At 33.9% G+C, this 16,963-nt stretch overlaps 1 protein-coding gene across 1 annotated transcript in view; it reads left to right on the top strand.

The window, feature by feature from the left end:
* Window positions 1-223: 223 nt before the first annotated feature.
* Window positions 224-16,963, top strand: part of LOC121322794 (collagen alpha-2(V) chain-like) — a 50,412-nt gene continuing 33,672 nt past the window's right edge. The window contains exon 1 of the mRNA XM_041263095.1: window positions 224-443. Within this exon, the coding sequence (XP_041119029.1) occupies window positions 359-443 (85 nt within the window). The 5' untranslated portion in view covers window positions 224-358. The remainder of the gene's footprint in view (window positions 444-16,963) is intronic.

Raw genomic sequence — 16,963 nt, forward strand, 5'->3', positions numbered from 1 at the left:
AAACACTCTTGTAACTCACGCTAAACATTTTTTGAAAACAATTGCTTTAATGTTGTATTAGTTTTAAGGGTAATGCATGTAAAGTAACTAAAATGGAGTCTCTTGTTTACATGGTTACACATACTGGCCTGTGAGTGGATGATTATGAGCTTCTGGTTGCACAAAGGGGGAGGAAAATTAGGGCTGCCAGCATTCTTCTTATTTAAAGCTGTAACTCCTAAAAACTTGCTTGCAGACTTTGTGCTGGGGCTAGTGCTGAAGGAAAGGGAACACACACACTGACTTGATGGTGCTGTAATAAACTTCATTTTGTCTTCTTTTGTTTTCTCAACTGGACACTTATGTCTTAAATGTAGACATGGTGAACTTTGTGAAATCCAGGACTTTTCTATTTTTTGCTGTTTTTGTGGCTCATGCTTTTGTTGTGAAATGTCAAGGAAGTGGTAAGTTGAATCATTTTTTTTAATAATTTATTTTAATGATACTTTCAGAATCAATGTTTTTTAACTTAGACATGTTTGCATGACTTTAATGTATCTTACATTTTAGTTGCTTTTATGTTGACCATAATTTAATAAATAAATAAATAAAAAAGTTTTGCACAATGTATGGTTTTGCATTGTTAATGACCTCTTCACCATTGCTTGCTAAATGCCTTTTTAATGAGAACAATTAGTAAATAACATTTAAAGATTGTCTGGGGAGTAAAACATGCAAAATGGGAGAAGTTTTTCCCTCCCTTTTGTTTGGTCTTGTTTCAGAGTATGCCTAACAGACGTAATGTACTCTATGGTGCCAGGAGTAATGTAACAGTTTTGTTGTAGCTTGAACAGTTTCCAATACTGTTCCAATCACAGTTTTCTAGCACCTGAGGATTGCTCTTCTTAGTTTGCAAAAGGTTACCATAGCTGATCTTATACAGACCTCAGAGATGGGCAGCAATGGCATTTTATTTTTTGTTTTTTAAAGCCCTTTATCCTGGCACTGTTAGGAAAAGATGTTGTCAGCCAGGAAATATACATTTATTAAATTTTTCAATTGTATTTGGATATGGCATTTCTGATAACTTCAAGTGAAACATTGTGGACTATTATAGCTTTATGCCTAAATTGTGTTGTTTTCTTTGATAATTTCATGTAATTCACCCTTCTATTTTTGTCATCCTGGTTTATTCAAAGGGAACATCTGTACACCCTGTTTTAACAGTACAGGACCTAACATGGCCTTTATACACAGCTAATGCATTAATGTTATGCAGATGTGGGGAGGTACTGAAGAAAAAATATATGTGGTGATGTAAAAAAAACTGAAGACTTCACTCCAATCGACCTTTAGCTAAATTGTTCGTATCTTTTTACGTGTACCTTATGAAATAGTTTATCACGTTTACTACAGTGATGTAATTGGACATTACAAACGGAAATTATCCTTTTTCAGGAAATAAGTAAACCTTTGGAAAATATATTTATAATATATATATATATATATATATTGATATATATATATATATAATATATATATATATAAGTGACTTAAAACAGTTAAGAGATAACATTTCAATGTTGTAATGTGTTTCACTTAGTGAATCCTATGATACTGAATGTATGAAGATTTTTTTGTGATTTGTGGTGTGGTGACTCAGGCAAGAAAAAGCCCTCTTGTGGTTAAATAACTGCTTTGTTTTCTTTCTTTTTTTTTGTTACATTAGAGGAATGTACATTACATAGATTTAACATGGATTCAAATTTAGGAAAGTCCTTGCATTATAACACACAGTTTTTATTTATAAAGGAATACAGAAAAAGTTGTATATGGATTCCAACCTCCTACCTCTACATTGGTAGAAGCACTTGGCGTGACAAACAGTAAAATTGCATATTTCTGAAGCCAAGAGGGGCAGATAGATACAAAGGGAAAAAAAAACAGCACAAAGGAATGTCATTAATGATTAGTTTGTATACATTCTCTATTGGACGTGTAAGGCCTGTAAACCAAGACTGGAACATATTCAAGAGTCATCTGTTTTTAAAGCATATGTTTTATATGCTTTAAGGCATTTTGTTTAGTAATTCCAAGCAGTTTTGAAGTTCACTGTACTTTCAGTTGCATGTATATATCTGGTTATTGGTATATGTGACCATTTTTATAAAGTTATTGGCGCTACAGAACATAACCAGTGTTTAAAAAATAAAATTTTGTTTTCAGATATTTGTCAAACACATCAATGTATACTGAGTGCTGTGGCAAAGATTTTTTGATCATTACTCTGGAAGTGCAGCCATCTTGAGGTGAGGGGAAGGGATATCCATTTTAAGACCATTTAAAAAAAAAAAAATCTAAGTCAACACTTCTGTAAGAGTGACATATCAGAAACAAATTTCAATGTTAGAAATTGTGTGTTAGGAATTTTATATTTTGTCTAAAATACTTCCAAAGTACTACATCCCAACAGTTAAGCTATTTTAAACCATTTATAATACAACCTGTTTGGTAATGTGCTTGTGGAGCAACTTGTTACATTATTGAATTGTTGTTGTGGTTTTCCATGGGAATAATTCATACTTACTGGACAAAGAATTGTATTCTTCTATTTCAATGTGACCATCTCCATCTTCACATTGTCTGATTGTTTTTAGTACTTACCTCCTTAAGGTAGAGCAGAATACATAGTTAATAGTTTTTTAAGATATCTAAAAATCTTAGGGTCTGTCGTGAAATAAACAAGCTTCTGATTTGGCAAAAAAATTGCCAGGAGAAAATCCGGACACAACCACGACTAAAAAAAAAGAAAAAAAAAAAAACATTTCAAGATTTTACCAGACACAAGGGGCTAATATTTGTTGCTTGGGTTGCACTACCTAACTTACTCTGGGGTCTTTAATTACTTTTTTATAGTGCAGCTTGAGCTAACTAGATTTTGATTCTTATTTAGAAAAAAACATCCACAGTTTTACTTTACACTTTAGAAGATTTATACAATGAATAATTGCAAGCAGTAGTCATTTCTGGTGACTATTTTCTTTAACGGAATCATGATATGTAGATGGATGCTATTAAGATGCAGTAAATGCTTTTTGAAATGTGGTGGCCATTTTAAGGTACATAAGTAATTGGGAATGTTTCTGTTGCACCAGAAATCATTTTGTGATCAGGAGCATATTTGAAGCAATTGTTAGGCGCTACATAATTTATATCAAGTTAAATTCAAGTCATTCTTGTCATGGTCCCACGGAGATCACTTTTATAACTTTAAAGATGGGGTTTGCAAAACTTCTAAAATTTCAAGGCCCTTAGAAGCTTTAAAGGCCTCAGTTTAGTTTTTGTTTTGGAACACTTTGAACCCAGGTTTAGAAATGCATTCAATTAAATTAACCAATGAATAATTAGGTTTTTATTTTTAAAAGATAGAATAAGTAACAATAACTCTTACAGTTTCTTATCTAATATCATCAATTTTCACAATAATGTTTCACCAGAAATATACTGTGCATGTACAAGAACACTGTGCCATGCTGATCTAGGTTTTACTACACTTTGTTATATTCTTACCATAGTGCTACAATACTTATAAAAGCTCTAAATAATAGACATATGTGGTGGAAAATAAATTTAAACATGCACAATAACTGTATAATGGTAACTTCTCACAAAAAGAAAAAGATGCTGGTCCTATTTGGCTACTCTGGTGATAAGATCATATTCAAGATACATTAAAAAGACAACAATTTTAGAGTTCTTTTTTAAATTGAACCGATGCACTTTTGGAAAAAGAATGATCAGGCAGTGATGATACAGACCAGACAAAATTCCTTTCAGGTCATTCCCCCCGCCCACAATGTGGTCTCCAAAGCAGTAGGGGGGTGACTTCAATGAACACGCAAAAAAACTAAAATGAGAGGACGAATAACAGTGGGTTGACACAAAGATTAACTAACATGTGAATGAAGCAATTTACATATTTTTCAACACTTAACAAGCAGTAAACTAGAACATAAGGAACATTCTACACAATCATGCAAGTCATGTGTATACTGGTACTTGGGTCCAAATTTCTGGATTAACATGGAATGCAAACTCTGTGGTTTTCATAAAGGTCATTAGATATAAAAGCACACCCCAAGCACACGCGAACCTGTGTGCAAAGAAAATTTTAGAGATTCTTAGGACAAACATTATTTGAAAAGTTGATTCCAAGGTTTCCGAGCAAGACCAATTGTATATAGTTGACTGCAGTTTGCAATAATTGTTACCTGTTTAAAATGAAATGATTTATTTAACAGCGACTTGCCCTTAATAAAATAGAAGAATCAACCACATCTGCTGAAAACATGGATCTGTGAGCAGCATTCCTTCCTGAAAACATATATGTTCTTTTTACCAATTAAGAAGAAAATACAAGATGGTAAAAATTCAGCACAGAGCAGACACGATTTCATCATATGTTAAGAATCATCAGTATAAATAAGATCCTTCTGGGGTTTACAGCTTATGAGCTTGTGATAATTGACATCAGAAACTGAATATGTGTGCGATGGATTGCAATTGTGAAGTACATTTTCAGTTGATAGGTTTCTAAAGCATATATACACATCTTAAGGCTCTCTATGGGAACTACTTTAACATAAATTATTGCAGTCAGCATATGTAGAGGACGATGAGTTCCAGATGGTTAAATAGTTGCTTTGGCAGCAGTTGTAAAATATGAAAACACATTTAGGCAAACTGAGAAGTGAGGAAGTATATGGCTGATGTTAGAGGTATCGTGTGCAAATGTGGCCAACATAAAGAACATGGAAAATAATAACCCATGGTCAAAGGAGCAGAATTTTGCATATCATACTTTATAGTGAAGCTATGTAAAAGTTCCTGACCAAATGTGAAGATAATTTTTCATATATGTGATTCGTTGATACCTCCTGGATGAAAAGCTTGATGCACAAGAAAGAACAAATCTATTTTATTATTATTATTATTAAGTATATAGTTAATATTGGAAAATAAGTATTTGGTGTTTTGAGACCTGATTCTAGCAGCATGACAATGGTTGGGAACATTACTTGGATGGATTTGGCCCAAGCTTCAAACCTGTAAAAGTGCTGGTCAAGCTTTAGCTAGACCTCTGAAGACACCACTGACCTCTGGAAGGGCTACTGCATAGGCAATGATAAGCACACTGTTTATTCTTTTAACTGATATAACATACCAGTATGCACATTCATTTAAGCATCAAGCAAAATGGCCAAGTTTATGCTGCTGGTTTTTTATGTCCCTGTGATCTGAACACCTCAATTTTTAAGTTTGGCAAAACATATTTAAATTAATATGATCCAACAAATTTGAAGTAATGAGGATCTCATACATAATTATAACACATTTGCAACCATACTGTAGCAGTGAGTGCTATATTGTACCATGTGACCACACAAAAAATCATCTTGTGTATTGTCCCAACCATTTTTTGTTTAGAAATATCATAAATGTTTCACTGTTTATTACTTCTTATCCTTTATTTTTGTATTCTTGATCTATACTATAAGGTAATACATTGTGCATATTGTGTCTCTTATTGTATATTTTGTGTAGTTCAGGCAAAAGATAGCTTAACAGAATTTCTTACAAATGTGATTGGACGGTTTTTAATACATGGTTAATAAAATTGATCTTTAAAGGTAGAATACATTTAACACCATTGTTAGCAGGGAAGCTTGAACAGGTTTAGAACGTGAAACTAATACTCAAATGTTAGTGATTACACTAAGCCCCTAAGAGAAAGCATGCTTTAATGGTCTTTTGTAGAGGCCATATTGCTATTAACCACACCCAGCTCAAACTTTAAAAAAATAAGTTTCATAGATTTAATGAAAAACAAAAGCACTAGAATATTAGAAACCAAAATAACATGTATGGTATGTAGTTGTGACATTTATTGAATTTTGTACACCCTGTTTATTTTAACTGTAATGTTATATAACTGTAATTGTAGTAAAAGTCTACCTGCTTTAGCATCACAGCATTACTGTACTTCAGAGGTTCACAAACCCTTTCTTGATGGGACCACCTTTGAAGGGACTCAAGTCAGCCATGAACACCTTGTCCAAAAAATCCTAACAAATGTATTGCAGAAATGCATCTACTGTATATGTAAATTTGTACAGTATAAACAGGAAATGCATGATTCCATGTTGTATTACTCTTAATCGGATCAACGTTTGCAACACAATGAGTTTCGCTGCAATTTACTGAGCTGGTATTTAAAAAGAATGTCCCCAATGTGGATGTTTTGGGAGCCACAGTGGTTCTGACCACCAGTTTGAGAACTGCACTGGTTATTCCTCTCTTCCTCTCAATCAGCATTCAGATCAAGGAATTGTTCTTGTTTCAGCCTTTGGCAATGTTAATTGTCTAATAGAATGTAGTCATTAAGTATGGTTTATAAATGATTTCATTTATATTTGAGAAAATTGATAAAACAAGAAATAGCTCTGTAAAATTTAAACAATACCCATGGAAGAAAGATGATTTCTAATGTGTTTTATACATATATAAGGCTTGTTACTGTTCTATGGATTTCTTTCAGTAGATGGTTGTGAAATCAATTCTCAAATGAACGATTTCAGTAGGGAACGAGGCCTGCCAAACCTTGATAGTTGCTCTGGGTTTATTTTATGTCTAAGAACAAAGGGGAAAGATGCAATGTATCCTGGGTGCACACATGGCTACTGCTTTTCAGGCTTCATAGTTAATTGTTTTATTAAACATATGCGGGATCTAATGCTGCACACGTTATTACATTGCTTTATTAAGAAATAGAGATTAGTGGAACAAATGCAGTAATAACTGGGCAGAGCCAAAATTACGCTAGCGCAATTGGGCCCACATTGGGCAGCCTCATTGGATTGCAGAACTAATTTGGCAACGTATCCTACAGCTATGAAAACGTTCTGGTGTTAATCAGTGCCAGCTACTGAGCAATGTCCTTCTCCTCCACCCTTCTTTACCTTCAATCAGAAAGTTTGGAAACACAGACACATCTCCATGAGTCATTTAAGCCAACTATATTCTATAATGACTTTGTATTTTACTGAAAGTCCCTTGAGTTATGAGTTGAAGCACAAAGTTTAGCAGTGCTTTGCATTTTTATTGCTAGGGTCCAGGGCCTTAAACTGTTTAGGTCTATAATTTGTCAGCCTTGAGTTGAAATTATAAAAAAAAAAAAGTACTGTGCAAAGTCTGAATTAAACTTAGTATTTAAGATTTAATTTTAGGAAATATTTTTTCTCTTATTTATAACAGTTTAGTATTATATAGTATACATTTTGCAAACATGATACTGCCTTTGTTTTCAATGGAAAGGAAAATAAAATTGAATTTAATATTAAAATTAGCTTTAGCAAATAATCATAAAAAAGTTCAGTAACATAGTGTTCATACTGTGTTTAGTATTTGTTCTGTAATATTTCTGATCTGTATTTGCAGAGTCAACTATGCATTGGTGTTAATAAGGCTTAAGAAACATATAAGTGTTTGTGATCTGTATACAACGTTAAGCTTTAACAAAAGCAACTCTTTACCAATACTATTTAAGGTTTTCAATTTTTGGGTTTGAACTTGTATAAAAAAATATGTGGGTAAAGGGTTTTTGCTTTTCCAAAGTAAACCTCTGTGGTAAAAGTCTTGAAACTATTAGTGTTCTCTGCTGGATTTTAAGTAGTGTTGTGTATGTTGATTCCTGTGGGACCTGACACTCGTTTCTCACATTAGAACTAAATAGCTAGGTGTCTACATGCTGAGTTGACAAATCAGTCAAAATAAATTCCATTCCTGCCAACATTTGTTTGAACAAACACCAAAAGAAGGGGCATGGTTAACAAGCATAACCTTCACAGAGAAAAGCATTTGCACATTGAGTACCTCTTTGGAAGTCTAGCATTGTTTCAGGTATCAGGTTTTGTAAAGAAAGGCATAGAAACTCCCTCATGTAATATTTTTCTAGAGGTTCATTAGTAAAAAGTTTTGTTCTTCTGTATATTAAATAAATAAGTGAGGCTCACCACCAGAGCCCTGTATTATCAAGATCTGGACAAGCTTTCTGCTAGAGAGCTGTCTTAGCTAACAAAAAAAATAATGAAGAAAAAAAATGTTTAAGTGAAAATTGCCTATTGAATAAAACTTTAGAACAGACACATTTCTTGACAATACTTTTAATCAAAGCCGTTTTCATAGTTTATAGACTAAGGCCCTGGGGCAAAGCTTAGTGGGGTGACTGAACATACATTCTGAATTTGCTAAGTGGCCATGTATGATCTAAGTCTAAACAAAAAGATTTGTATTTATTTTTTGAAGTATACTTTTTCATCAGTCCATTCCCCAGCAGCTTTTTCCTTTGCAAATTGGCAAGTCATGACAGTACAACATCAAGGGACATTTTTTGGTATTGCAATCTGTGCATTTAGAAACTGAACAACTAGCACAACCCGTTGCCACCTACTAAAAAACAATGAATAAAATAAAATAATCTATACAATGTGTTAATCCTGATGAACAAAAAATATTAGTCAGGGGAAGCATCGTATAACCCCCCCCCCCCCCCCCCCGGGACGAGGCTGGGAGTGAGGTTGTGGTGTTGGGGGGAGGAGGTGGTAATTCGAAAGCGAACAGGTTTATATATCTTATAGGTTAATGGGAACTTGCTGGTAGTAGGCTTGTAGATTAACCAATGAATGTACCAGGCACTTGTACTATAGATTTCCTGCCTGAAAACCTTGCAACTTTATATTCTTATATGATACCAAAACAAACAGGTTTAAAATGTGAGGTTAAACCATGTGTCGGAAGTAGTCCCTCATTGAAATAAACAAGATGAGGTACCAATCTGATCTCATGACCTTCAGGTTTCATATAGTAACAGCTTACCAAAGATGAATAACACAACACTGTGTCAAAGGTGTAGATAAGACAAGACAAACATCTAATGGGGGGTAAATTTGTGAAGTCTAAAAGTCTCAAGTGTTTCACATGCATTTGTTTCTTTAAAAAAAACACATTCCTGCTTCCTCCCTTGACAATTTGATCCCTGTGAGCCCCTGTTCTATACACCAGGAGCATACAGTACATACGTTTTTTATCAGGGCTTTTATTCCGTAGTTTAGACACCATTTGTTTGTTCTTTTGTAAACCTGTCACCTGAGGAGCTTCAGTCTTTTTACAGTTCAATCATGGGACATACCTTTAAAAATGGATGTTGCTACAGTTTAGTTCAATAAAGCATTTTTTTAAGGTGCCATGTTTAGATGAGTGGTTTTCAAAAGTGTACGATTTATCCAGTCTATTTAAATTGTCAGTTAGTTTTCTGACGAGAATAAAACAGTTGATGAAACTTGCAACTTATTTCTCTAAAAGAGCAATGAAATGTAACTGTTATTTAGGGCACAGGAGACTAAAAGGAAAAGTAACAAATTAGGTATTTACATATTTAGTTTTTTTTTTAACCATTTCAAAAGAGAATGAAATTCCTGCAAGTCTTTTTTTGTTTTATCAATGAATGTGACCTGAGCTTTTCCATTACTTTTGATAAGATATTTGCCTTTTTACATTGGTTTTGACTAAGTCTTGATTGGTTTAAAACCAATGAAATTTAAAACATACATCAAAATTGAAAGTGATAGATAAACTTTACACACAATAACTAATTGCATAATAGAGGCTAGAGGCAAGAAACAGTCGTAAAATACAAAAGCATAGACTGTTTACAAGGGGTATGCCATCAATCTTCTCTGTCTGGTGGCTGCAGGCGACCAAAAGGCATGTTGATTGTCAATTATACTGTAGTATGCGTGTCACTGGGTGACCGACGTCATGCAACCACATTTGATTCTACATTATTAAGTATTAGTTAATTTACCTGAAGAGCAATAAAACCTGTATTCTCAAAGATGAGATTGCAGGAAGTAACAGTTGGGGTAACTCGCTACTTAAGTAAGGCGTTACTGTAATAATATTACTTTGTCAATAACAAAATATTTAATACAACAATATAACACGTTAGATTTTTAATCTGAGTAATAGTTACTTTCCTCAAAAAAGAGATGAGCTTGTCGACATTTTGAAAAGAGTAAAACGTTGTCAGGATGCCAACATTGAAAAGAAAAAGTACAGGTATGTTATTTAAAGAGCTGTATCAACATGTGGGGACGTGTAACCCTATATTGTTCGGCACCCCGTTACTTACTCTTTAAGGAAAGGTTATATAATCAACACTACGTTTTCCTAATATTTAATTTCTTACCAGTTTACTATCCTCGTATCTTATTTCCACACAATCAGCCTTGAGAAGTAAAAAATAAATAAAAAGCAGCTTAACATGAAAACCAACCCTTAATTTCAAAATGTGCCAGATGTGCAATTGTGCTGACGTGACATACAAAATAGTAATTATAATATAACCCAAAACCTTAGTCATTATACACATCTTGTCGCGTGTTTTAACAGCAAAATTAGACTCAACCTGAGAGGAAATTGGGACCAAATGTTTGTCTTGCTTCCAGGTTTCTGGGGTTCTGTGGTTCAGTCATTTTGCTTGCTTTAATAGAACAAAGCTATTTCAGGAAATATGTATTTAGCATTTACAATAAAGTAGTATTCATATGAACACATTCCATTTATTTTCTTTTTTTTTACAATTATTATTATTATTATTATTATTATTATTATTAATTTTTAAATTTTACTCCCAAGTTTTGGAATGTCCAATTATTATTCAACGTGGCTCACCACTGCAACCACCGCACTGATTCGAGAGAGACAAAGACGAGCACTCGCATCCTCCAAAATGAGTACCATCAGCCGTCCCCTTTTTTTTCGCTCTGCAAGCTCGCCATGCAGCCATATCCAGGGAGGACCATGCAGTTCTGAATTGCATACAGGCCAGCCTGCAGGCACCCAGCCAGCACAGGGGTCCACGGTGGCAGTGGCATAGCTTGGATTCAAACTAGCAATCTCAAAGTTATGGGTCACTCCAGGCGAAGTGCTTTTACCCCATTTCTTACTTATTATACTAAAACTAATCACATGGTAATCGTGGAATAAACATGGCCTATAGTATTTTCCGGGATGAAGCAGTGAGCAATTATTGTCACAGCAGTGTATTTGAATGTATTTAGGAAAAGTAACATTTGTATTTATACTAGGGGAAAAAAAAAAAAAAAAAAAAAAACTAGAAAATGATCCTAGTCAGAAATGATGAGTGACATAATCAGGTTACAGAAAGTTGCTCATGGTCTTTCTTTTTTATATTCAAAGTCAAAGTATTTAGTTTACATGGATGTTGTGGTTCATCCTTGTTATCTAAATGATCTTGGGGAAAGTGGATGCTGCTCTCTGTTATCTGTTACCTTTTACTTTCCGCAGACAGCTACATTTGCTTGCAATTGCTTTGAGAAATCTATACCAAACAGGAACCCTTTGAAAATGATCTCCTGTGTTACTGAAACCCTGTTTGTTGATCTGTTTATATTTGTATTAGGAAATGGGAAGGTTATGGAGTATCTACTGCACAGGCAAGGGGAAATTATATTCCAACCAGGATGTAAACCTTTTTGTTTTACTCAGTTTTTATTTGGAATACTAAATCATACATTTCAAACTAAAAATAATACATACAGCAACATGTAGTTTATAAAAAATTCCCAGAAATGTATGTATGCTCAACACCACTCCAAAGCCTTTTGAAATATGATCTCAAGGTCGTCCCATATTTGTATATCATGCTGGGTTGTCGTTTGTGAACCCACAACCACTCACTGTCAGGCCGACCCATAGGATATGCTCTTTGGTAATTGCAGTTTGGGGACATTTGACCGTTTTTTTGTGATTGAGAAAATACTTTTTGCGAGGTGCTTTCAATTAATGTGGGTTGTCTGCTTGGGTCAACAGAGTGTGTTTTTCATTTTTTCCATAGGGACTATGTGGCATTCTTTCTCTCGTCATAACTCATGTTGTGTTGTAAACATTGTACACATATGTATAAACTTAGCTGTTGTAATGTATACAGATGAAATTCTCACACAGAAAAAGAAGATTTCATGGCATGCTCTACAGTGATTAATTGTCAATGAAAAAAATATTTGTGCTGCATTACAAAAACTAATTAAGAAAAACAATGTTGACCGATTTCTGCCTGGGAAACAGACAATTCATGTTGCCGAGTTGTCTTAGAAATACAATGGTGAATATAGCCTTTTATTTTTTAATAAAATAACAATGTAATCTTCTGTTTTTAAATGGGATTTAAAAAATAAACATTCCTAGAGGCTTTCCAGTAACCCTAGATGGCATCTATTCTCCTAAAACATGCATCTGTGTTCTGATGAGTGGTCCCTCTTGTGGCCATTAATGTAATTTTAAAAGACTACCAGTAACAGAACCTCCTGCATTCTACTACCTCATTTCCCACACATGAAAGAAGAAAGCAATAGCTACATTCTCTTTAAAAATCATTTTGGCTTATTGCTGAATCTGAGTCGAAGGAATGAACATATAATCACTACAGAGGCACACAACCTGCTATCAGAGATTTCGTTTTAACGCTGCACACTTCTGGCTCTCTATGTCTGTAAATCTTTATGGGGACAAGGTCAGCTGTTTATATATTCTGTGGGATCACAATGAATCCACTTGCAATGCATATTGTATTGTGAATACTATTATTTTGAAATCCATGAAAAAATATGCCCAAATTACTGGAGGACATAACCTTACTGTTTACTTTGAAATACTGTTATCTTTTCAACTAAATGATCTACATAAAAAAAAAATGTATTACAAAGTGTTTTGTTTTAGTTTTAAAAGTATAAAGAGATATACTGTCATGTTTATAAAGATATCTACTTCCTCTTATTAGGTGCAGAACTCTAGTTAGTGATGACAATTGTTTATTTTAATTTTTTTAAAACATTTTAAAATGCTAAAATATATTTAAAATATTACTGTGAAGAGTTTGTACAATCCACAGTAAGTCTCCATGGAAATAGAGAATGTAACCAGAACATGTAATCAGTTAGTTATGCAATTAACTTTCAGGCTTGACTTCCTTCCCCACCCAAAATGGATTGCTTGTGGGATTGAAAGTACATGTTGAAACCAGTAAGCTTCTCAGCTGATAAAAGTGCCTTGGCTTTTGAAGAATATACTGTATACTGGCTAAAATGTGAAGCAAATAATATTTATACAGCACTTGATTCCGTAAAAGGACTAATCACAGGCTTCCCAACTTAGCTTTGAATTTCATACAAGGACAGTGTTTTGTTAAACTTCAAGACCTGTCATGTCCCCTTTTACTCCAGGGGTCATAGTAACTGCCATTAGTATGTGAATGCAATACTGCTTTACCACAATGCAACACTTCATGGGTGACTAATGGCCGAGGGTGTCAAAGGTCAGACAATCTTTATATTGTATAGGGATTCTTGCACTAAGATTGTCCTGGCTGCTTAAACAGGATTAGCAGCAATACGTTGTTATCCAGAACTAGTAAACACTAAATAGTGTTGAATTTATAAATACTATGATTATTTAAGTTTGTTTTAGTATTTCTGTATGCTGGGACAGTATATTATGAATTTATAGATTTCAGTATGGATGTTTGGAGATGTTCACCTAACACAATTTTTCATGCTTTATCTCAGTATACATTTTCAACTGTTTCTGTACCGTACCAGTGAGTTTAAAAAGGAGAATATTTTTGCGAAGAGAAGATACTTTGATACTGTGTATATGTATATATATATATATATATATATATATATATATATATATATATATATATATTTTTTTTTTTTTTTTTTTTTCAGGACGCTTCTGGCAAAAAAAAACAGCTGTAGAAGGGCTTTTGCCCGGAATGTCCTGAAAAGAAATCTTTTTTTTTCATTTTTTAAACCTTTTGTGTACATTTTTAAAAAGCTTTTCTTTCATATGCCTTCAACTTTACACACTGCAGTTTTGTATATGGGCTCCTAAGGGAATGGTTTTTGAAGTACTGTACATGCTGTATTGTGCTAAGTAATTCAGAACATGCTTACATCATCCCGAGAGAGGAAATTCATATCTCTCATGTAAAATCTAGTGAAATCAGCATGAGAATGGCAGCATTTGAGCCCAATCTTCCATTACATGGAATAAATCCACTGCCCAAAATGAAATGTATATAACTAAAATTGTTTCCTCCCTGTTTTATATGTAATTATGTATTAAACCAATTTAGTTGGTACAGTTACTATGCAAGGAGTTTACATTTTTATTTCCTTTTTAGTTTTGCATGAGCAATACACGGGGAGGAAAAAAGACCCAATATGTCCATTATTCTTGTCTGCTGGTTTTAGAAGCCAATATATCTACCCAGCTGTTTTGTGGAAATGATTCCAAGTGGTAAAATAAATGAAAACATGATGTCTATCAAGAAAAATATGTTAAGCAGTGAACGTTTTAAAAGTCTTATGCATGTTTATATGGGTGTTGGCTAAGAGAACTGCCACATGCTCATACAGTAGTCTTTTCTTAGGGCACAGGTTTTTGTAAAGCAAAAACGTTCATAGCAGCTAGCAAATTTTTTGGTTCAGTGAAGTGGGTTTGCTGGTCTCACAAACCACCACAATTCTGCTTTACAGAGGCCCAGGACAAAATACTAGGGATTGACATGTTGAGGTCAGGATTCAGGTGGGATCACAGAGCTCGAACAGGAAGCACTTATGCCACCTGCTTGCACGGCACCTAATTGCAGTAGCGTCATTGTCCCTCTCCTTCCATTTGCAATAATTTCACAGTCTACCAAATCAAACAAATTCACTGGGCTTTTAATAACATTTAAGTTCTCATATTGATCTCCTTGTGCCTTGTTATGTCATTTATGGATTACAATTTTTTTGTAAATCTGTGTTTTACCACAAATACCATATCCTTCCTTTAAAGATTTTCATCCAACAGACAAAGTCAAATTTAATCATGTTTATATCCAACAGTTTTTTTTGTTGTTGTTGTTGTTGTTGTTTGGATTCAGAAGTTAGCACAGTTTTAAAGCCAAGACCACAGGCTTTTCTGAACAAAGAACTTTGTATATGAATACTTTCCTGCTGAAACAGACTGGAACCAATTGGATATAAACCCAGATAGCAAGGGTTCAAATGCCTGCCCTTGATATCTGCATTTGGAAAGATAACGCAAATTGTGTGGGGTTGAACTGGGGTAGTATATTTTATATGCCGGTACAGCTATCACAATATGATAAACAACAGTTGCATTTACGTAATGTAAAAATGAGCAAAGAAATATTAACACTGCGTTTTCAGGCTAGTTTTTAATCCAACCAATAAAATAAACTGCACTTTATTTCTGTTTTTAGATGTTATTAGGGATCATTTAGGCTAAAAAACAACAGTTTTTTAATCGTGATATTTTCTATTGCTGGTTTAATTATCTGCTCTACGATCAGATCACAGCTGTTCAGAGTTGGGGTAACTAGGTAGTAAGTAACGCGTTACTGTAAGTATTACTTTTGTCAAAAACGAGGTAATATAACGCATTCGCTTTTTAATCTGAGTAATAATATTACAGTTACTTTCTGCAAAAAAAAAAAAAAGAAAATAGTTTGTACTGTTACCTTTTCTCTGTTGTACCCTACATTAGTGGTCTTTATTTAACCAACTCGCCAGGCTGCTCTAATGTCGGTGTGTCAGCACTGATGACGCGCTCCCTCTTTCGGGATGTCTCACGGCAAGAATAAGCCGTGGGGCAATCAAATTAGTCTTTCTGAGCCTTGTATTTGAATAAGGCTAGGCACTAGGAACAAAAAATGTGTATCCCTACATGCAAACTTTGATGATACACTTCTAAAACACAGGGCATGCGTCTATTACCGCATATTATGAAGTTTAATAGGACAAGATCGAGAAGAAGCTTACTTTTTATTCAGTAATAAGGACATTATATTCGGTTTTTTTTTGAAGAAATGAGTAATAAGTAATAAGAAGCGAGTAATAAGTAACTTTTTTTCAGTAACAGCTGTGCTGTTTGCTAGTGATATGAAATTGTATTGAAAGACTATTACAAGTAATTACTTTTAGTGATGTAATCTAACATTTGTTTTTGAGCTGTACTGCCCATTTGCGTTTCCTTCAGACAAATACCATTCTATTTTTGTTAATGGAAGAAAAAGTAAAATATAGCTGTTAATTTCCAGATGCCTTTGGAAAAAAAACTAATATGATGCGATAAACATAGTACTGTCGTGAAAGGAAAGCACCAGTGAGCAAATGTTGCAAGTTGATACATCGTGAAATGTTGTGTATACCTTCCAGCTGTCCCTTTGCCAAGGTCTTTGGAAGTACCCTACATCATTTTTCAAGATTGATTTTTTGCTCAGTGTTTTTTGATGCTGCAATCAGGTAGACAAAATTAATCAATCAATTATTTTTTTAATCAATCATAGTCACACAGGTGTGATTAATTGATGAGTCCTCGATCAATTAAAACAAATATTTTAATTAATTCCATCATAACCAGTAAGAGCTGAACTTTATTATTCCTTAGACTCAGGTTGCTATAATTTATTCTTCATATAACTTGTATGGACAAGAGTGCTTTCTATTTTATAATTTGCATGCAACATATTAAAACACAATATCACCAGGGGCTATCATATTTTTCTAATAATTAGATCATCCCATCCTCATCTTATAATTTCCAGTACATTCCAAAATACTGAAACAACAAAAACACTGAACAAAACAAGTTCAGACTGAAAACAAGACTTGAGTAGAATAACAAGTTTATCATGCCATGCACTGTAGAGGAATTGGGATCTGAGAGTAGCGTGCCCTGATTTTCATGATGACTCTAATATAAATGTACAATAATAGGAAATTTATAGAAGATGACTGCTTAGGTCTCTTGTGCAGATGTCACTAGGCCTTTC

This window comes from Polyodon spathula, chromosome 11 (genome assembly GCF_017654505.1).
Source record: "Polyodon spathula isolate WHYD16114869_AA chromosome 11, ASM1765450v1, whole genome shotgun sequence".
NCBI lineage: Eukaryota > Metazoa > Chordata > Actinopteri > Acipenseriformes > Polyodontidae > Polyodon > Polyodon spathula.